Consider the following 22956-nt stretch of genomic DNA (forward strand, 5'->3'; position numbering starts at 1 on the left):
CCCATCATCCTTGCTCTGTTCATGTCTGTCTAACTGCTATAACAACCCCACAAGATTTAGCAAGAAATGTAAAACTGCTTTCTCATTCATCTAAAATGTATTCTTCCTACAATGTCTACACTGGAATTTCCATATATCAGTATCATGCTGCATTTATTTGATGTTAGAGGGTGGCATATTTATGGAAACAAATTAAAGAGAAGGTTCTTGATTCTCCTTACATTTCACTACTGGAGTGTCCAAGAAGAAAGTAATTCTGAAATAAACCAGCAATGCCAAGTATGTTCCACAGGACATTCATGCAAAGATGTTCCTTGGGGGAGGAAAAACACTTTTTTGGTGAAATGAGTTTGAGAAATTCAACATACTAACCCCATTAGGATATAAATAGTGAACATTATTTAGTAAAGGCTCTGAAAAGTCCTGCAACCAGAACTCTGTTTAACTCTGATTCCCCTAAAAAAAAATCCTTCCTGGCGCTCTCCCTCTCTGGAGCACGCTGACGCCTTTTCCATCCCCCTCTACTTCCCACCAGGTGTGTTACCTTTACCCTTCTCTTTTTCTCCTAAACTCTAGGCCCCCCACCTTTTTTTTTTTTTTTTTTGGCCTCTGTAACTTGTTTCCTGAACCCATTTCTTCTAGGCTCACTTCTTTTACCTCTGTAACTTTCTAAATAAACTTTTGTTTATATAAAAACATTCTTCTTTACATTTAAGTAATTGCTAATTTTAATGCTATGCCGTGTTTCTCTAAGTGTGGTCCATGACAGATATACAGTAGTATTGCCCAGGATACAGGCTAACAATGCACATTTTGGGGCCCTGCCCAACCTCAGATCAATCGGATACAATCTCTGGGGAGGGCTTGGAAATATGCCCATTTAACTAGCTCCCCAAGTAATTCTATATACATTCAAGCATGAAAAAACAGTTGGCATCTTTCAATTCTTTATCCACACTTGCACGTGCTCTCCTACAGCTGCTGCCAAGAGCTCTCAGCATTGATCACTTCACTTTGATGTAACTTTATGGGCAGCCTTGAACTCCAGGTTGTTAGGGGGAGCAAGAGTTTCTAGATTAGAAATGTAAATAATATCAGTCACAGGGGTTAGAAATTACAGATCACTTTTAAATGTAAATAGACTCAATTCCTTTATTTTCACCTTCCATTGTTTTGGTTGGCTCCTCTGAGAGCTGAATGTACCTGACCTTCCTCCACAGGCCGCAGGAAGCTTTCAGCGCTTAACAATGCCATCGGTGACGTAAATGTTTTCCTCCTGTCTCTCCCCTTTCCTTTTCCTTCCTCTTTTGTTTCTTTTTTTCCTCTCTAGTATGAAAATGCTAGGAAGTGATATACTAAAATGTTAACGGTGGTTGTCTTTAGTCAACGGGGATGTGAACAGGTGATTTTCTTCCCCTCCCCACCCCCACTTTGTATTTTCAGGTTTGCCAATGTTCAGTCAGTCAGTAAACTTAAAACCGTAAATATGAGAATGGAGAAATCCGTTGGGGAGAACACCCCAAACCACTGACTACTTTAAAAAGAAGGAGAGTAATATGAGACATTATATCTCTCTGTTTCTTCACTGTTAGGTATACTTTTTGAAAATAGTATAAAAAAATAAAAACTGTTTCTCTAGGTTTGTTTGTTTTCCTTCTGCCCTGCTTTTTTCTTTTTCTTGCTGATCCTATCTTGTCCCACCAACTGTGAATTCTGTGTTAGGGAAGCAGCTGATGACATTGCTGGAATGAAAGAGCCACTGTATGGCCCTGCTATGGAAGTACAAACCACACTGCGTTTCTGTATGGTCTCTTTCTCCTGGAGGGCTGAGACTCCTCTTTATAATTCCACTGCTATTTTTAACATCCCTACAGGCTTAGGAGAAAGCCAGACCCTGAATCTTTGAGCTGGTCACAAGTTTTCTAAATCTCTGTTTCCCCTGGAGCAAATAATAGAGTTGAAGAGATCACCTACAGTTTCGAAAGTGGTCTTGGATAATAATTTTTTTCCACTCTTAAAGAAGCCAGACCTCTTAGTTATTAAAACGCCATAAGGAAAGCAGGAAAACACGTGCATATTGGGGAAGGATCTTACAGCCATTTGTGTCCTCTGAGCATGAATGAAGAGAGCCCAGACAGTGACAGCCCAGCACATCCGGCAAAGGGAAAAGAAACTGTAGGCCCAGGCACTCCAGGCACTCAGGCCCCGGGCCAAGTGGCCTTGATAATTTCCCACATGACTCTAGAGACTAATTTTTCAGTCTGCGCTTGAGCCCGGCTATAATTGGGCACTGAGCACAGAGGGAGAAGCTAAATCAGCCCCTGGAGAAGGTACCGCTGGGCCTGCTGGGTGCCCTTGAGCTGCTCTTGAGAAATTATACCCAAGAATTGAAAACCTCGGCAGCTACCTTGGCTGCGCCCTTCTCACTAATAGGGAAATTAAGTTGAGATCCACATGCAGTGCTCATTTGTAGGTATATGGGGATTATTTTAGCTATCTCGAGTCTGGGTTTTTCTTAGAAGTGTAAAACCCTTATTTAAATATATTAAACTAGTACTAACAGCAGAATTCCCTTGACTCTTCAGAAAAATGGGAAAATAATTTTAGGCATTTTCACCACGATAAATGGCTATGGAGGTACATTCACATTTGTTGTTGTTATCACTACTGTTTGGGGGCTCACCCTTTTATAAAGTTACTAAGGGTAGACTTCAACCACATTTGCTCTAAACTTTCTTTTGATCTGGAGTTACTCTTACATTAGAGACTAAATGTAGGTTAGTGGCTAAGATTTCAGTGAGACTCAGAGAATAAGGAGTTTGTTTGTTTTTTAAATTGATTTTTAGAGAGAGAGAGAAAGGGAGAGAGAGAAACACTGGTGTGACATCGTGGGCTGCCTTCTGCCCTCACCAGTAATCAAACTGGAACCTTTCGGTGCACAGACAACGCTCGACCAGCCGAGCAACACCGGCCAGGGAGAGAAGACGTTTTAATCAGGGTTTTAGGTTGATAGGAATATTTTAACTTGAATTGCCCAGTATACATATAAACCAAAAGAAAATAAATTTGGAAACTCATTATGTGCTACATTTACACATAAGAAAAAAACCTACCTGAGACCAGATTCTCTAATCAATAGAAGCCTGTATGCTGACTTTTTCCAATTAAGAAAGCTTAAAAAAAAAAAAAAAAAAGATCGCCTAGTGAACACTCCAGTGAGTGTTCTAATGAATGACCATTGAGGTCACTGGAGGAGACAAGCATGAATAACAAGTGGTCAGTATTTTAGTATGGTATTAACAGGCCCGCTGCGTCCTTCCACCGTTGGAATAGGTGGTTTCTAGGCACCTAGGGGTTGAGTGTGTCTGGGATGAGCTCAGTGGTTGGCTCTGCTCAGGGCAGCTGAGCGAGTAGGAGGGACAGCCACACCTCCTGGGGAGTCGGGGGCAGAGCAGCACCTGGGGTCCACCAGGAGCATCTCATCTCCACAGAAGACAGAGGCTGATCTACTCTCTGTTTTTTTCTTTCTTCACTAATTTTGACCTCTGTTATTACAGTTTTGTTCTCTCTCCATCTGCACTCCAACCCTTCCTAGCTACTCACTAAGCAAAAACAACAACAGTGCAGTGCCTTAAGTCCTAAGTTGGGGTGTTGGCTTAGTTCTAAAGGGCTAGAGCCTAGGGCTAGCTCTTGTCTTGTTTCTATATGATTAGAGAACTAAAAGGCAAGTTTAGTAAATTTACTCTCTTTTTCTAAGTTTTTTTCAAAATGGTTACCAAACCCTTTGGGCTTAGTTTTGAATATATGTGTGTGTGTGTGTGTGTGTGTGTGTGTGTGTATGTACATGTAAACTTTAGAGAGAGAGGGAGAGAGAGAGAGAAACATTGACTTGTTGCTCCATCCACGCATGGTTGATTATTTTTTTTAATTGATTTTTTAGAGAGAGAAGAGCGAGAGAAGTAGAAACATCGATTTGTTTTTCCACTTATTTATGCATTCATTGGCTGCTTCTTGTATAAGCCCTGACCAGGGGTCGAACCCACAGCCCTGGCACATTGGGAGGATGCTCCAACCAGCTGAACTACCTGACCAGGGCTGGCTTAGTTTTGTTAACAGGCTTTATCTAGAACCTTGTTCTTTCCAGCGCTGACTCCTGGAAATTAATGAAATGAACAGAGAAATACGTGTTCCATTGATTCAGGATCTGTGGTGTCATCACAAAAACCCAGGAAAAACTCACAAGAATCTCTGGGGTAACTTTGAAGGGCTTAGAAAAATCATTACCTAGTATTAGGCCTAAAAAATTCTCTGAGGTAGGTACTATTGCTCCCCATCTGAAATTCCAGGGAAATAAGGCCCAAGGATTGAGGCGATTATCTAAGGCGACTGACAACAGAAAGTAGCAGAGCCAAGAGTGAACGCAGGTCTTTGATTATTAGTGCTGGACTATTTCTACCATTACCACCAATCACCACCAGGTTTTTCAACACATAGTACATGTGGCAAAAACCCATCGGTTTTCTTTTCTTTTTAAATGACTTAACCTTTGAATCAGTCAATCTCTTGCACTCTTTTGCTTTGTATTTCATACCATCCTGTCCTCAAAGAGGGAGAATACTTATTTTTTTCCACTAGGCTTTGTATCCAAGCACCAAAATGAAGTGCTTAAGGATAGTTATTTTGATTTGAACAAGAAAACTCTGTGGCCATTTTGGGTGAGAGTGTGCTTTGTCAGCATATAGAAATGGAGAGAATCAGGCAACCAAAAGTAAAATGAGAGAGTGAACAGTTTCCAGAATTTCCTACCTCTCTCCTTCTTCAAGAATTGCTGATCACCACTGCTTATAACCATAATAGAAACAAGAAATGTTACTTACAAAAAAAAAAGCCAAATTTAAAAGAATCTCACTTCTATTCTTTAAAGTCCCCCCTAAATCCAGTTTCTGGGATAAAAATCATTAAGCAACTCCTCCTCCTTCCACCCAATTTCTAATCCTACTTTTGTCATTGAAATGGGTAGAGTCAAATTTTAGCCATGGTAATTATAGTTCTATAATTTCCTGTGCAACGTTTAAAACATTTTGCAATAAACAGAAAGTCAACCTCAAATAGTTAGGTATCAAAATCTCAGGAAATACCCTAATCCCATCACTTCATTACCTCAGTTCTGCCTGATACTTATCTGTCGTATTTCCGAGGGAGATGTTCAACCAGTAAGTGTCAATGCTAATAGCTCAAGCTTTACCTCTAAAACTGAGAATTTTCTAATCATGGAAGCCTTTAACTTTGTACCCATTGATCCCAGACTTTTGACAAATGCCCCTTTGTAATTGAAAACTGTCATTGCTACTTGGAAAATAATGTCCACAATATTGTTCACAGCTAGTAGAAATTTTTAGAGGGATTATTTTAGTTTATCTAACAATGCATGAACACCTAGTATCACCAGGAACCAATCAGGGCCTATTAGGTAACATTTCAGGGGCAGCAACCCTAGTGAACTTACCAGAAGGTGGATAGAGCCTGGGCAAACAAAGAGTTGATCCTGTTTCCCTGCTGTGGCCTAACGACTATTCCCTAGACAAAATAAACAGGGTCTCATTCCCACTTGGATTATTATTATTATTTCATTTGAGGGGTTGTATAATGAATGCAAGAAAGGACTTGGATTTCTGCCCCTGGGCCTTATGGATTTGGGAATTTAGTATCCATTCTCTGAAGTTCATATCTATGAGTATGTAAACAGTATTAGGTATTTTCTTATTTTTCTTGTCCACAAAGTATTGAGACAGGTTAGTAAGGCAGGACAAGTGGAAGAGGGAAACTGAGACATAATTAATAAATGGCTAAGCAGTCTACAGCCATCTAGTAAATTGCAAAAAACTATCTTCCCTAACCAAGGACATTTAGGAATAAATGGTTTACATGTCTCCTCCCCAACCAGAGAATAGCTTAAATCACTACAGTCAGGGAGATAGATAGCAGAAATCTAATTAGCAGCATTTGCTAACCACACCCAAGGACAGATGAAGTTAAGGAAATAAATCTCATCTTGGTGTAGCTGCATAAAGCTGATGCATATTCTATTGAGATCCTTCCCTAAAATGTCCCCTAAACTCCCAGCCTTAAAAAACCCTCAGCCACTCCTGGTTGAAGGTTGAGACTTCTCTCTTCCAACATGGCTCAAGACAGCTCTCCCAACACAATGAATCTTAGGCGAAGCCGCACCCGCATCAAATTCACAAAAGATCAATTGAAAATCCTCATCGAAGCCTTCAACCAAGAACCTTACCCAGGTTACAATACCAGGCAAAAGCTTGCTTTGGAAATGGACATTGAAGAGTCCAGAATCCAGACTTGGTTTCAGAATCGAAGAGCTAGGCACAGAGTCCAGAGAAGATCAGAACCTGAGGACTTAAAATCAAGCCGAGACCAAGATTATGACCAAGATCGGCCTGTGGAGAAGACTCCGAGCAGAGAAGGCAGGCGGCGGCGAATCAGCTACACTTCCTCCCAATTACACACCCTCATCTCGGCATTTAAGAACAACCCATATCCTGGGATTGATTCCAGAGAGCAACTTGCTAAGGAAGTTGGGATTCCAGAGTCAAGAATCCAAATTTGGTTTCAAAATCGAAGATCTAAATTCTACGTCCAGAGGGAAAAAGAACCTGATGAGCCTTCAGAACAGGAACAAGACCTCTGACACGAGAGAGCTGAAGGTACAGAAACTGTGCACAATGGCACCAACCTCCTTAGAACTGTTTTCTTTTTCCAGATGGGCCAAGAGACAAATCACTGTGTTTGATGTCATCGGCCTGGGCTCCGAAGCTCTCTCACTCTCCCTGGGAACATTGCCGTTCTAATCACACCTTCCGCTTCTCCAGGAGCTGAACCTGCTTTCTGAAGGCGGTAAATGGGACTTCAGGAGGTCGACAGATGCAAGGCACCACACAGCCCTGCCCTCGGAGCCCAGCTCCACAGCTCTGCAGATGCCGAGGACCATGAAAATAAACTTGTCCCAGGTGAACCCCTTGAACCTGTCCCCAAAGCCCCCTTTTCTCTGACTTCTTAGTGAGCCAAAGCAGCCTCAGCTAGGCTCGTTTTGTTATCAGTGGGGTGTCCTCTGTGTCCCCAGCTTTAATAAACGTACTCTCAAAATAACCTGACTCGCCTAGCTGGCATGGCTCAGTAGTTGAGCATCAACTTATGATCCAGGAGATCTCGGTTTGATTCCCGGTCAGAGCATATGCCTGGGTTTCTGGCTTGATCCTCAGCAGGGGGCGTGCAGGAGGCAGCGATCAATGACTCTCCTCATTGATGTTTCTATCTCTCTCTTCCTCTCCCCTCCTCTCTCTCTGAAATCAATAAAAATATATTAAAAAAAAAAATAACCTGGACTCATTGTGAAATCTTTCCTGAACGGAGTCAAGTACTCACACTACCAGCTGGCCTGAGGCAGACCCACTCCTGGCCAGTCCCCTTTTTAGAAACAGCCACACCCATTTAGTTACATGTTGTCCACCCAATTTTATGCTGTAATGGCAGAATCAAGTGGTTGGACAGAGAACCTATTGCCCACAAGCCTAAAATTTTACTATCTGTCCCTTTACAGACAGTCTGCTGAGCAGAGCTTTGTTGCAAGAAGTGTGGTCTGTAGATCAGGAGCAAGGAGTATCATCTGGGAATTTGTTAGAAAGGGACAATCTCAGACTCCATCCAAGGCCTGCTGAATCCAGTTCTTTATTTCAGCAACATCTCAAATGATTTGTATGTACATTCTGTCGTAGGCGGTGGGAAGCAGCACTGGGTGTTAGGCCTGTGGGGGTCACTGGACCTGGGTTCAGCAACCTCAATACTTGGGTTCTGGCTAGGAAAGAATTCAGAGCCAAGACCCAAACAGCGAGAGAACATTTACTTGCTAAGTCACAGAGGTGGAAAAGTAATTCCTAAAAGAAATGGACTTAGGGAACAAGTTATAGGGGCAAAGGAAGGGCCCTTGGAGCTTTGGAGTGAGGAAGCTAATTGTAAAGTGCCTGGGGGACGAGGGTGGGGTGGGGTGGGGGTGGGGTGAAAAAAGGAGAGGGAAAGGCACAGAGTGGGTGTGCCCCCTGGAGGGAGAGCCCTAGGTCCTCAGTCCTAATGGTTTTAAGCATGGAGATCTTAGGGGAGGTCCCAGGGAAAGACCTTATTATAATGTTCAGCAGTTTTCCAGGTGTGTCCTTTCAGGGTTGTCCTGCCCACTGATTGATTGGTCAGCACCAGGGTGGGGGCCATCATTCAATGCAGCTGGTCCTGAGGTCAGCAATGGGTTGTTTTGCTGGTCTTTTTGGCCTGGAGCTGAAATACAACTGAGGCCTAGATATTAGCTCTAGGGAAGAAAGGTTAGGGGGTCCAAACCTCATGACCAGTGATATGCTAGGGGAGGAAAGGCCTCCCTGGGGGTGAGGTCCCACCCTACAATTATCCTTTGCTAGGCATCCAGGGCTTTCCATCCTGGTGACTTTTTGTACCTGGCCATTGTCCTTGCTCTGTACATGTCTGTCTAACTGCCTATCACAATTCAAGTATAAGAAGCATTGTTACTCTATTGTACTGCTTTGGCTGAAGTATTGGAGGAGGGAAAGTCTAGCAACTAGGACACTGGGTGGCTTGAAGATTAGGAAAGAGAGTGGGGAAGGGACAGGGTCCACAGACATTTAAAGAATGTCTGCCATTTAAGCTCACGCATTCCTGCCCCAGGCCTGTGGGATTCCTGCATATAAATCTACCGAGAATAGGAAGCCCTATGCACATTAACGTAAATCTGCATTGCTTACTATTAGTTTTGCCGGGGCATTTTGAGTAAAGCTGGTCAATAGGAGGATAATCAAATTAGCCAATATGCAACTCCATCTCCAGCCTGCATTTGGGGCTTGCAGACAGGAAAGGGCTTTCTGACCAGCAGAAGCACACACTCTCCTGGAGGGTGGTCTGTAGCACTGCTGTAGGGAAGCTTGAGAGAGCAGCTGAATTTTTTTGCAAATGCCAGCTTAGTTGTAAGGTGGTGTAGCCTGAAGTCGTCCTTCAACAGATACTTGGCAAGGAATGTGCCATTTGACCACTTTCCTTTTTATTCCTTTGTCAGATTCAAGAGTTTATGACTCTAGTATGAAACTGCACTGGAGTTTACAATGTCACTCTTTTTTTTTTTTTTTTTAAATATATCTTTATTAATTTCAGAGACAGGAAAGGAGAGGGAGAGAGAGAGATAGAGAAACATCAATGATGAGAGAGTCATTGATCGGCTGCCTCCTGCACACCCCCTACTGGGGATCGAGCCCGCAACCCGGGCATATGCCCTGACTGGGAATCGAACCGTGATCTCCTGGATCACAGGCCGATGTTCAACTGCTGAGCAACATCGGTCGGGCCAAAATGAAATGTATTTTAATAAACACTGCCTTTATAATTATTCAAAGTGTGTGTGTATAAATTGTCCTGTATTTAAGGACAATTTTGCATTTGCTCACTGAGTGGAGAATGTGCTGGGCCCCAAGATATATAGGTAAATAAGACAGAACAAAAGGATCTGAATTCAAGAAGTTGACAGTCTAAAATAAAGTAAACCCCCCCACAAACAACAAAATAAAAAAACCAAAACAAAACAAAAAAGAAGTTGACAATCTAAAGGGAAGATAGACATATAAAATAACAAACAACAAAACATTTTGGACCAGCATAGAGATTATATACATATATATATCTTTCTCAGCACTTCCAGTAAGAGTCATTTGCTCCATTCTCTGTGCTGGTCCAAAATGTTTATTATTATTATTATTATTATATATAACTTATTTTAAAATATTTTATTTAAAAATATTTATTTATTTATATACATATATTTTTAACTTTTTATTATGGAAAGTTCAAACATGCAAAAGTAGAAGGAATGGGAAAATAATCTAATTCTTTCCCCTCCCCCAAATTCCCATGTACGGATCCATCAGATGCAACTGTTAATAACCTGTGGCACCAGTCTTCTTTCACCTCGTGACCACCTACTTACCCCTTCTCCTACAGAAGTATTTTGAAGCACATGCCAGTAATTATAACATTTTGTGGAAAAGTGATGTTTCTTTGAGTGAGGTTTTGAAGGATGCCTAGGAGTTCACTGCACTGAAAAGAGAATAGGGAGCCTTCAAGTGGAGGGACTGGCCTTAGCACCCCCAGGGAGGCAGGAAAGTGGAAGTCATAGTCCACATGGGGCCTGGCTTGAGGGAAGAATTTTACAGATATTTGTGGGAAATAAGGTTGAAAGGAGAGTTAAGCTAGAATGTAAGTTTTATGAGGGCAAGACCATACTTGCATTTTTCATCCTTGGATGAAATCCCTTGGATCCCCAAGTGCCTGGTGGAGAGTAGAGCTCAAAGGCTGTGGAAATAATAAATAAGTGAAGGTGGGGGTAAACCATGGCAACCTTAGCATGCTAGGGTCTTGTACTTTATTTGGGGGCTATTGAAGCAGTTTATTATCATTTATTGGAGAGGGGGATTGTTCGTGATTAAATGGTATTTGTGGAAGATGGACTTAAACAGAAATAAATATATTATGTCATAAGTTCGCCAACTTCCACGTGGGGATTGGTCCTGAAGGGCTTCAGCAACAACCATCTGATCTAATGCAGCCCTCACAGCCGAGCCTGCAGAATCACGAACCTCACCCAAACATTTTTCAAACTTTTAAAGTCATGATAACTTCTGACTTTTAAAAACCTATTTCATAGCATCAACCTCAGGATAAAATAGTGAAATAAAACACAAAAAATATTTTAAAGTACTATAATGTAACACACAGCAATATTTCCACAAGCTATTTTAATGTATAAACAAACTATGATTGCTTTGTATAATTTGATTTCCTATTACTTCAAGGGAGCCAGGATAACATATCCTCCAAGCAGGCCCTCCAGGGATTGTGGAGAGGGGGCTTCCAGAGGTGTCCCCAGCCTGTTCTCGGCTTGCAGGTTGGAGTCTGATTTCTCTGTGCTCAGCCCGCTTCATAGCAATTTGAGGTTGTGTAAGGGAGCAGGGTACAAAGTGCGCAGGTAATGCTACAGTTTGCGTTCATTTGGTCTGTTACACATTTTATCTGGAAATTGCTTAGTCAGTGGAATGAGGGTAAATTGGAAGATGAGTGAACGAGTGAGTGATTGAGTGAGGGGAGGCTGAGCAGAGGTGGAAAAGGGGTGGGACTAGCAGTGTTTAGATTGCCAAGGATTGTGCACTGAGGTCAAAAGTGGCTGTGAATACAACAGGCTAACTGGGGGTGTCTGATTCCAAATTCCATGCAAGCTAGGGTGACTGTGATCTGGCTCAGGGCTTTTATTTGGCAGCTCCTGCAGGAGACCCCAGCATTTTAGAGCAGCAGTTCTCATACCTCAAGATACATACTCAATACCTGGAGGTCAGGGGAAAACAGATTGATGGGCCTCAGAGTTTCTTTTTTTTCTTTTCTTACCCAAGGGTATTTTTTCCATTACTTTTCAGAGAGACTGGAAGGGAGAAAGAGAGAGAAACATCCATGTGAGAGAGACACATCCATTGTTTGCCTTCCGCTGCACATGACCTGGGCTGGGAATTAAGCCTGCAACCGAGGTGTGACATGTCCTTGGCTGAAATTGAACCTGGGACCCTTCAGTCCGAGGGCCCATGCTCTAACCACTGAGCAAAACCGCCTGGGGCTGGGCCTCAGAGTTTGATTCTGTTGGTTTGAGTGAGGCTCGATAATTTGCATTTTATGAATTTCAAAGCGATGAACATTCTACTGGTCCCTGGGCCACATTTTGAGAACCATTGCCTGAATGTGATGACTGGTTAGCAAATCATTTCTTGGAGATCAGACTCAGAAACTTAGCAGCTTGCTCACAGTCACAAAGCATGCCTCAGGGCCAGTTCTACACACTCCCAAGCCTCTGCAGGCCCTGAACCCTGCCAGTCTTCGAAAGTCATTTCCCAAGAGGTTATTTCCCAGTTATTTTGCACTGTTACAAGTTTCCCAGTTAGTTTGTGTGCATGTCGAGGACAATAGTTCAATAAATATGTTTTTAGCTATAATAATCTTTATAAACTAAGAATGCTACCACAGAGACTAGGATGATTTGAAAGGACTCATACCTGTAAAGGGAAGATTAGGCCACTCTCCTAGTTGTGTTACTGTTTGGAAGCAGGTGGTTGAATTCTGTGGGCTCCAGCGGAATCCTAGCTGTAGTTAATCTCCTCATTACGTAACCAGCCCCTTTTTTCTGGCTCCCTGGGTGTTACTGTTTTCCCCTCTGCTCACCCTAATATACACACTGGTTTATAATCCCTGGAAAACTTGTGGAAACAGAGCAGTTTGGGAACAGAGCAGCAGGAGTGAGACGAGGCATGATGAGAAAGCAGGCTTTCAGCCAAGGAAGCCCTTCATCGCAGTGGAAATGCCTGCCTTTGAACCGAGCTGCCTCCGGACCCCACAGGCGCGCAGTGCTGGGATGGAGCAGGGCCAGGACCCCCGCGAGGAGCCCAGCTCTGTGCAGCGCGCATAGCCCAGTCTCCTGTTCCGCTTAAATGGATCCTTGAGTGAGTCCATTTTCTTTGTGTATCTGTGTGTTTTACTTAACCATTTCGCTGTAAGTTCCCTGGTGACATATGAGCAAATGATTCTAAGTACAGCTTTGCTGTGTCATATACGTTCATTTTGTTCATTTGTTCAGCCTCAGCTATTCGCTCACTAACCATTGATTCAGTGCCTGGTGCCATACGTGGCGTTAGAACTACAAAGGTGAATAGATTGTAGTTTCAGACCAGCAGTGGCTTTCCAGGAACGCGTGGAGACAAGACAGGGGAGCAGATCGTTCCAGCAAAGAGGTGAGTATTGAAATAGAGGCATGTACAATGACTGATAGAACAAGGAGGGCCCAGGGAAGTTCCCCAGAGGAGGTGACAATGGACCTGAGACTTGGGGGTTGAGGAGAGACACTCTAATCTAGGCCAAAGTACTAATACATGTAAAGGCAAGGAAATCAGAGAGAGAATGACTTAGTCAGCAGGGCTGCCTTGTAGGGTGTGGCCAGGGAGAGGCTGCAGATGGGACTGGAAAGGTAGACAAAGACATCAAATAAAGCAATTGCACCTGTAACCAGATATACCAGCTTTGGTCCTGGATAATATCACTTGGAATAGATTGGTTAACTAGAAAGTAGGGAAACTTCAGGAAGTGTGCAATGACTAATTGTGGAGCTTTTAGCATATTAATTTTAACCTTAAAGGCAATTGCTTTTGTTTATAGTGAAACTGAGCACAAGTACTGTATTCAGTTAAATTTGTGTTAGAAAGAGCAGCGTAGGTGATCTAAAGCTCAATACTCCATAGGATGGTGATAGATAGACTCTACTATCTTATTTCAGTCATACTGATGGAATATCATGACTATAATAAGAAAAAAGACAGGAATCTTATCGAAAGGATTTGTTCCCATGCACAAAGCAATGTGGAGACATGCAATGGGACTGATTTGTTGGATTATCACTGTTAAAAAGTTGCCGTATTTTTCAAATATGTGTTTACAGTCTTAAATATCTAGAGAAAGAGTGATGTTCTAATTGAATTTGTCTTTTCTTCTGCATTTTTAGTATAGTGTCTCAGGCCGTTCAAATTGCTATAATAGAATACCATAGCCTGGATGGCTTATAAACAGCACTTATTCATCACAGTTCTGTAGGCTGGGAATTCCAAGATCAAGATGCTGGCTGATTTGGTGTCTAGTGCAAGTCCTCTTCCCTGTGTAGATAGCTCTCATGTCACTGTGGCCCCACATGGCAAAGGAGCTCTCTGGGGTCTCTTTTATAAGGGCATTAATACCATTCATTGGCTATTTTCTCATGACCTAATCACTTCCCAAATACCTTCCCACTGGGGATTAAGTTTTAGCATATGCATTTTGGGGAGACACAAATATTCAGTCTATAGCAATATGTAAATCAATTTTAATCAAAGCACAGTTCTTCTCTGATATGTGACTATCAGATTTTTCTTAGACACATAGAGTTACAACATTCAGAAGGATTTATGTCTAATACAAGAGAAAGGGAGAGGAGAAAGCCTTGGGGAGGAGAGAAGATTCTGGTTGTTGGTGAAGGCTTAGAGAGAAACCAGTCTTTCTTTTTTTTTACATTTTATATTTAATTAATTAATTAATTAAATTTTTTCCATCACCATTTATCCCCTCTATGCCCTCTTCCACCTCTACCCTACCCCCACCCCTGCCATCACCACGCTGTGAGAGAACAGTATTTCATTCATATTAATTTACTTACTTAGATTTTGAGACATTTATCAAGCCCTACAATGTGACATGTGAAGCTTGATAAGGAGACAGAGATGAAGGGCCTGATTCCTGCCCCCAAAGACCTCAAAACCTGGGTAATGAGAAGTTATAATGAAGTGTGATAAGCAATTTTACAGAAGTCACTTCAGAGTGTCACAGAGATACAAATAAACAGTATCCAATTCAATTTTGGGGAAAGAGTATACAAAGGGTTGGGAGATAAAAAAAATGTATCCAAGAGAAGATGTAGAACTTGACTTAGGTCTTCTTAAAAATTATCTTAAAAATTGTTTTAGGAAATATTTCAAACATTAAAAAGTAAAGAAAATAAAATGACACCCATGTGACTATCATCCAGATTTAACAGATGGTAATACGGGTGTCATATTATTTTCTGTACTTTCCAATGTTTGCAATGTTTGATAAAACAGGACTTTGATCCCACACCCTGGCAAGTTCTTTTGCAATTAGATGCTATAAATGTTTTGGGGGTGACACCCCTGATGTATAAACTCTAAATCTTAGTAAACCTTTTGGATCTGCAGCTTCATCTGGCCATCTCTCCAGTCCCCCGCAGCGTGCAGGACAGGAATCTGAGGCATCCTTTTTGTAATCCAGGAACCAGAGGCACAGAGAAAGTGAGGTAATAGGAATAAATCCTGTAAGAGCACATAATTTTATTAAAAACTCTATCTTTGTCATTTCTTCTTCAGAAGAACCGTAATAAGTAGGTAGTAGCTTCTTGGTATGAAAAACCCACCAGGGGTATTTTTTTCTCATAAAAGAAATCATAATAGTGAACATTTATAGCACTTATAGCTTACAAGGGGTTCACATGCATTTTAGAACAGAGGCCTCGCAAAGCTGTGAGATGGATATAATAATGCTCATTTTAGGGACTGAGCCTCAAGGAGACCTTGTGACTTGCCTGCCAGTGCACCAGCACCGTGTGGCAGATTTCTAGTCCTGAAGCCCCGTTCATCTCACTATCCCGCGTTGCCAGATCTCCACCAACTGGTGCCCAGTGCATATTCCCCAAGACCGATGGGAGGGAGGCTTGGGTGTCTGTGGCTCTGCTCTCCCTTCTAGTTCTGGGGCTGTAAGGCCTATGCGTTGTAAGCGAACAGGAAGGCCTGTTTGGCTCAGCAGGTTTGCTCACACACAGCCTGCAAGCACTGCGTCCTGACCTGGGCTCGTCAGCTATTTCTCTCACTCCCATGGTTGCATTTTTTTTCAGTCCATTTTCTTTGTTGCTGCTTCTCTTCAGTTTATGGCCCTGTAGTTGTCAGTGCTTTTGCCAACCTTTCTGCCAAATTCCTCGTACCAGCAGTTGGCCTAGGATACCTAATCCTATCTTTAGCACCTGCCAGAAAAAGCTGCCATATCACAGTGGAAAGTGTGGCTTCCTGAGCTGCCTCCTGGCAAAGGGCTCTTGCTTGTCCAGCTTTGGACTGGCCCCAAGGTCGGTGGATTCCAGAAGAGGTGATGAAGGGCTGTGACAAATGCCTGCCCTGGCAGACGGAGCAGGCACTGGCTAGCTTGAGAGTGTGGTGCGCAGCGGCTGTCCTAAGAAGGGACTTCTGTGCCCTCAGATGATGACTGCACCTGCACTGAGCCACCTGTTGAGTGAGGCCTTCAAAAGCACCAGCATCTTTGGGGATTTCCATTTCTAATCCACTGGCAGTTGGAACCACCAGGCCACTGAAAGAATCTAAGTGGGATCTGAAAGAATGAGCTACCATCTTGAGAGGCACCTGATAGAGAAGTCTGGGCCTAGAGAAGGCTGCAGACATGGATTCAAGGGTTGGCTCTGATGCTGGGATGTTCTTGGATTCTACAGAAAACTCTGACTCAGTCTGGCTTAAACAAAAGGGAAATTTATTCTCTTTCATAACCACAGGAGGGTGAGCTCCAGGCCCTGAGTGATCAATGCTTCAGGGATGTCTCCAAGGACACAGGAGTTTTCTGTCTCCACATCCCTGCCATCCTCAATGGTGGTGTCATTCTTTTTTTTTTTTTTCCTTCCCTTTTTTATTTCATTAATAAAATTTTACAGGTTTTGGGTATACAATTCTATAACACATCATCTGTATATTGAATTGTGTATTCACCACCCCAAATTAAGTCTCCTTCCATCACCGTTTATCCCCCCATATGCTCTTCTATTTCCCCCCACCCCCTTTCCCTCTGGTAATCACCATACTGTTGTATCTATGACTTGTTTTTACTTTTTTTTTTGCTTAATCCCTTCACCTTTTCCACCCAGCCCTGCACCCCCAATGTAGGTGTCATTCTAACCCCAATCCTGCAAATTCCCCCTCATGATTCCAAGATGATTCCTAAGGCTGCCAGGCAGTCAGAGCCACAGGCTTCCCTGTCATTACTCGTAGGTGGACACCTCTCCCAAACAGGGACTATAACTCCTCTGCTTCAGTCTGATCAGCCCAACTTCGGTTTCCAGCCTACCACTCCTGGACCAATGTTGGTGGCCATGGGAATGTCATGTTGATGGGCTCAGACCTACTTTGTCCAGCATAGAAACTACTAGCCACATGTGGCCACTGGGCACTTGAAAGGTATCTAGTTTGAATTAAGATACATTCTAAGTGTAAAATACTCGCTAGACTCCAGAAACTTCTCTCTTTCCCTTCCTCTCACACAGACAAGTAAAATAACTCTTTAATGTTCTTCATATTGATTGCACGTTGAAATGATAAACTTTTGGGTATATTTAGTCAAATAAAATGTATTACTAAAATTAATTTTCACTGTTTCTTTTTACTTTTCAAATGTGGTTGCTAGAAAATTTAAATTTACACATGCAACTCCCCTTTATATTTCTGTTGGGTTATACTGAATCAGACAAATCAGGGTCTACTTCCAGAGCTGGAGATGAACAGATACCTGAATGAAATCATGGTTCTTTCAGAAGGAGGAATCGTTTCTTTTTGAAATAATAATACATAATTTTTCTTTGAAATATTTAAAAGAGATGATGGATGAAGGCAAACAATGTGGGGCCATACATTCACTGGGAACTATTTATGTGAAAATGTGCTGTGCTAAATGCTGTGGGGGAAATTGCTGACTGAGTGGGACGATATGTAGGCATGTGAGTGGTGCTGTTAATAAAGGCTGTAGGATTTCAGACTCTGGAGGGAGAGTTTCTGTCTTGTGTGACAATAGAATGCCAGTTTGATCTGGGCCTTGAAAGTAGATAGGGTTTCAAGAAAAGAAATCAAATGCCAAGAGTTGGTTTGGAAGGCATTCTAGGTGGAGGGAAAAGCACAGGGAAAATGCTGAGGCAGGAAAGTGTAAACTGGAGTTTTAGTTTAGTGGAAGCTGAGGGTTAGAGGAAAAGAAGACTGGGTGACACTGCTAAAGGCCTTATGCGGCCACTGGGGTGAATCCTAGTAGCAGCTTTATTCTGGGATGGCTGATGGCAACATTTATTAAAGAGCTGTGGACAGCAGTAAAACACATCCTTAAGTACTTTAGCAAATGAGTTTAATTAAGGCAGTTCACACATCTGCGTCCTTAGGAAGTGTTCACAGCCTGGTTAGCCAGCATAGTTTAGTGCTTTGGTGCAAGGGCCCTCGCAGTAGACTGCCTAGGTTCTAATCCTGGGTGGCAATCCCATCTGTGCAATTTTTAGAGGTAAGATTTTGGGCAATTTTCTTCACCTTCCTTTGCCTTAGGTTCCCTACCTGTAAAATGGGAATGGTAACACTATACTCACTTCATAGGGTTGTTAGGAGGATTAAATGAGTGAATATATGGAAAGTTCTTAGAACGCACAGTGTATGCACATAGTACGTGCCATGATTTTGTTAAAAAAATTGTTCGGTCCTGGCCAGTTTGGCTCAGTGATTAGAGCATCGGCCCACAGACTGAAGGGTCCTGGGTTCCATTCCAGCCAACGACATGCACCTAGGTTGCTGGCTCGATCCTGGCCCCGGCTGGGGTGAGTGCAGGAGGCAACCAATAGATGTGTCTTCCTCACATTGATGTTTCTCTCTCTCGCTGCATCTCTCTCCCTTCCACTCTCTCTGAAAGACAATGAAAAAAATCTCCTCCGGTGAGGATTTAAAAACAAAATTGTTCGGCTATTGCTGACTACACACAGCTAGGCAGCTAGAATGCTATTGCTAAAAAAATTCTCTATGTTTTCAAAATCTGTATAAATGTAAGTAATAACTATATATATATAAAGGTAATACACAGAGAGGATCCCTTGAGAAGAAATACCATTGTCAGGTCGGCTGGCACAGCGAGGCGAGTTCCACATCCCATGCAACCTGTACTAACCCACTTTGCTGATGTCCACAGAAATTGTTGCAGCGTTTACAAATAGATCTCCAAGTACCTAACAAAAGTGGGGCAAAATACACTAACTAGTTCTAAGTATTCCTAATAAAATAGGATATTTTTCAAAATGTAGTGCTGAATTGGCTTTCTTTGTAAAATACACCCACCTGCTTCCCTCCCTCCCTCCCTTCCTCCCTCCTTCCCTCCCTTCCTCCCTCCCTCCTGCCCTCTTTCACTGGATGAGTTCAAGGACTAAAGAATGTTTTCTGAATTTAGATAAATTGCCCCCCCCCCCCCCCCCCCCCGCCCAAGGTGACACAATATACTAGTATCCTGGCTTGCCCCAGACAGGTGTAATTACTAATATCATTCCTTTGCCTCTTAAAAAGTCTTGGTTTGGATGGTAAGGTCATCCCACCTACGGGAAAAGGAGGGGCACTTGCATGTGCTAGTGTATCAGGGGTTGGGGGCGTTAGTGTCTGGAGGGGCAGTGTGTTCTTGGAGGTGGGGAGAGAGATTTAGAGGGGCAGCTTTTGAGTTTGGATGGCATTCCGGGCTTTTGGGCTGGCAGGAAGCTGTCCTGGGCAGGGAGCCCGGTGGCGCGGATTCCGGGGTGAGGGGCGCTGGCCAGCGCGGGTTGGACGCCTAGGCGGTGCCCCCCTTTCTGCACAGGGAACATCCCCAGAACCCGGGCGGGACCCGCAGGGCTGCGTGGGCTGCACTCGGATGCGACCCCTGGAAACTCCCGGGCGGCTGGGGGTGACCAGGTCGGGGTGACCTGCTGGGGGTGGCCCTGGGGCCCCCGCCTGCCTTGGGGACATTGGTGGGGGTGGCCGGCCACATTCAGAGCAGGCCTGCCCCGGCCAGGATGCCTTTTCATCCTACGCTCCCGCAAATCACGCCAACGACAGAGCCAGGGCATTAACCATTCTGTCGGTTTTCCAGCCCTGGCTGCAGCTGCTGTATTCCTCGAGAGGCACTGAGTCCGGGACAGGAATCCCGAGCTCCACTCATTCTGTAGGAGACGCTGCATCTTCAGACCCGGTCTTCCAACCGCCAGGCCCAGCCAACGCCGTGCAGAGTCTCCTTCTGCCTAAAGGTCGGACGCCTGCCCCGCGCGGCCCCCGCTGGCCTCGTCGGGCTTCGGCGAGCCCCGCGCCCGCGGCCGGGAGCGAAGGGCCGCCGCGGGGCGTTTCCTCGGGCAGGGCTCAGGCGGGCCTCCCGCGCGGCTGGCGGGCAGAGGGGCGGCTGGGCGCCCCCCGCGCCCGCAGGGACTCGGCCTCTGCCGGCGAGGCCGGGTCCCACGGCACCTGCGGGCTTTACAGAATTATCGTAATTATACTGTAATCTTAAAAGCTAGTTCCGCACTTTAGGTTAAAAGCCAAGAAATGAGGGTAAGAAATAGTCACTTTTTAATTTTTTTATTTTTAGGGGCCCGGGCGCGGCGGTGCGGGCGGCCCCACCCTCCCGGGCGCGCGCGGTGGGGACGCGGCGGGGCGCGGGGCGGCCCGGACCGTCTGCAGTTCACCGCCCCGCCCGCCGCGGGCCCCGGTCTCCCTCGCGCAGTCCCAGCACCTTCTCTCCGGGGACAGGCAGCTGGTGTCCGATGTTCTGATTCACAGTCAGCTGGATGTGAGTCAACCCCCCGCTTCCGGAGCGCGGGGAACGTCCGCGCCGCCCGCGGGGGGGGGGATGGGGGGGATGGGGGGAGGGGGGTGCCCGCCGCGCGGGGCGCCGCCCGGGCCCAGCCCCGCAGGGTTTCCTTGGTGCCCAGGGGAACCGGTCCTCGCGCTGTGCGTGCTTTTTAGGGCAGTGACCCTGTGGTGTCTCCACGCTTCTGAAGAAAGAGCTGGGGGTGGCGGTGAGCGCTTTAATATCAGTTCTTTAAAAAAATAGTTTTAAAATATAAAACCCTTAGAATGGAAACGATGGATGTGATACTGGGGTAAGGCAGTAGAGAGAAAGAGCAGAGCTGAAGGGCATCCTCCGCCGGTGTCTGACTTTTGGCAAGTGAATATGGGTCGTTTGGCATGGCCCGTGAGCTGACGGGAATATCAACAAGGGCCACTTTGTAGGCCACAGAAGCCACTTTACGTCCAGGCCGAGGTGTAACGCTTGAAGCTGCAGGGTGGGGCACCCCTGCCTACCAGTGCCAGAGACCCTGGGTTGGGGGCTCACCCTGAGGTTTTGTACTTTTTTCTGATTTAAAAATACCCAGTTTTTATTTTTGAAAAGAAATAAGAAAGCACAAAGAAGAAAAAAAATGTAATTACCTTTTGCCCCACTATCCAGAAATAATTCCTGTTAACATTTTGGTGTATATATTCAGTTTTTCCCCCTGTGCATATTTTATTTAAACAAAAAATGGAATCACTATACTCAAGATAATTGAAAACATATACCCACACCAGAACACCTGTAAATGAAGGTTCTTAGCGGCGTTATTCATAACTACCGAAAAGAAAACAATCCAAATATGTCCATCAGCTGATGAATGGGTAAACAAAAAGTGGCACCTTAATTCATTGGAATATTATTTGGCAATAAACAGGAACAAAGCATGTTACATGTTAAAACATGGATGAACTTTAAAAATGTTATGCCAAGGAAGGAAGGAAGGGGAAGGGGAAGGGAAGGGAGCAAGGAAGGAAATGTTATGCTAAGGGGAAGAAGCCAGACACATAGGCCACATGCTGTGTGATTTCATTTGCATGAAACGTTCAGAACAGGCAAATCTAGAGAGACAGAAAATAGCTTAGTGGTGGCAGGCTCTGGGGGTGGGAGAGGGGGATGGGGAGTGACTGCTAATGTATAGGGGTTTCTTTTTGGAATGATGACATGTTCTAGAATTAGATATGTGATAGTTGCACAATTCTGTAACAAACTAAAAACTGCTGAATTGTACACGAAAGAAGGTGGATTTTGTAGTATGTGAATTACATCTCAATAAAGCTTTTATTAAAAAATGAAAAGTGTAATCACACTGTACCTAGTAATATATTATGAACATTTCCCTAATATTCCCAATAACTACTCTGCTGCAACATTTTTATTTTTAATTATCCAAGTAATGTACATTGATTGTAAAAAAAAGCAAAAAAAAAGCAGAAGAGTAAAAATTAGCTGAAGTTTTTTTCCCCCTGCCCAACTTCAACACCTGCAAAGTACCCATGTAAATATTTTTATCTATAAGATAAAGAATCTTCTGTTCACAGAAACTTATGTTTAGTTCAAGCCCACAGTCTTGTTTTATTTTTAATTTCTCCCTTCCCCCATCTCTACTCTCATTTTCCTCTCCTGCACTTACTATTTAATGAGTTTGTTATATGTTCTAGATTATGCAAGTATCTGGAAAATAGCACATTTTTTTAGTATGAGTTTTTAATTTTCAGAGTGATACCGTGCTATAAGTCTTTTTTTTGCTCAATACTTGTTGAGGTCTCTGTATGTTCCTGAGTGATATTATTCCATAGTAAACAAACACCACATTCAACTTAAGTTTATTTCCCCAATGAGGGACACCTGGGCTGCCACCAACTCTGTCACAATAAACAGCGTGGACTTAAGATTTCCTCTGTGACACATACCCAGGTGTGGGGCATTATACAGGGTCAAATGGTGTATTTTTATTTCATGTAAATACAAATATTTTGCTTTCTGGAACAGATATGCCAGTTTATAGTCTCTCCTCTTCCCTTGTGGTCAAGAATTTTCATCACCCCACATCCTTTGCCAACACTGGGTAGCATCACACTTTTTAATTTTTGCCAATCTGATGGGTCTAAAGTAGTAACTCATTGTAGTTTTAGTTTGTATTTCTTTTTGTTTCTGTAATTACTAGCCATTTGATCATCCCTTCATATAATTGTTTGACACCTGCTTCTGTTAGGTGAATTGTCTCGTCATGGTTCACTCATTTTCCTTTAGGGTTTTCTGCCTTTTCCTTGTTAATCTGCAAGAGCTCTTTGAATTTTCTAGATATTAACCTCTTACAATGACAAGATATTACAGTTTCTCCTCCATTCTATCATTGTTAACCTTGTCTGGCATATTTTGCTAAATAGAAGAACTTAATGTAGTGAAATCCATCTGTTTCCCTCCCTGACTCCCAGGTTGTAAAGCTTTTCTCTAATATTTTTTTCTATTCACCTTCTAATTTTACTTTGCTATTATTAGTAGATCTTTCTCTGTGTACACATCAACATATACATAACTTGCTGTTGTTTTTTGAAATCGGATAAAACAATATGTATGTTGTTAGGAAACTCTTGCATCCTCCGACAGAACATACGGACATTCTCC

The 22956-nt window shown here is 43.6% G+C and overlaps 1 protein-coding gene across 1 annotated transcript; it reads left to right on the forward strand.

The window, feature by feature from the left end:
• Positions 1-6178: 6178 nt before the first annotated feature.
• On the forward strand, positions 6179-6706 carry LOC107531612 (double homeobox protein A-like). The gene has a single exon (XM_016205733.2). It carries the CDS (start codon positions 6179-6181, stop codon positions 6704-6706), a length of 528 nt encoding a protein of 175 aa, XP_016061219.2.
• Positions 6707-22956: the final 16250 nt, after the last annotated feature.

Source organism: Miniopterus natalensis, chromosome 5 (assembly GCF_054644295.1).
Source record: "Miniopterus natalensis isolate mMinNat1 chromosome 5, mMinNat1.hap1, whole genome shotgun sequence".
NCBI classification, from domain to species: domain Eukaryota; kingdom Metazoa; phylum Chordata; class Mammalia; order Chiroptera; family Miniopteridae; genus Miniopterus; species Miniopterus natalensis.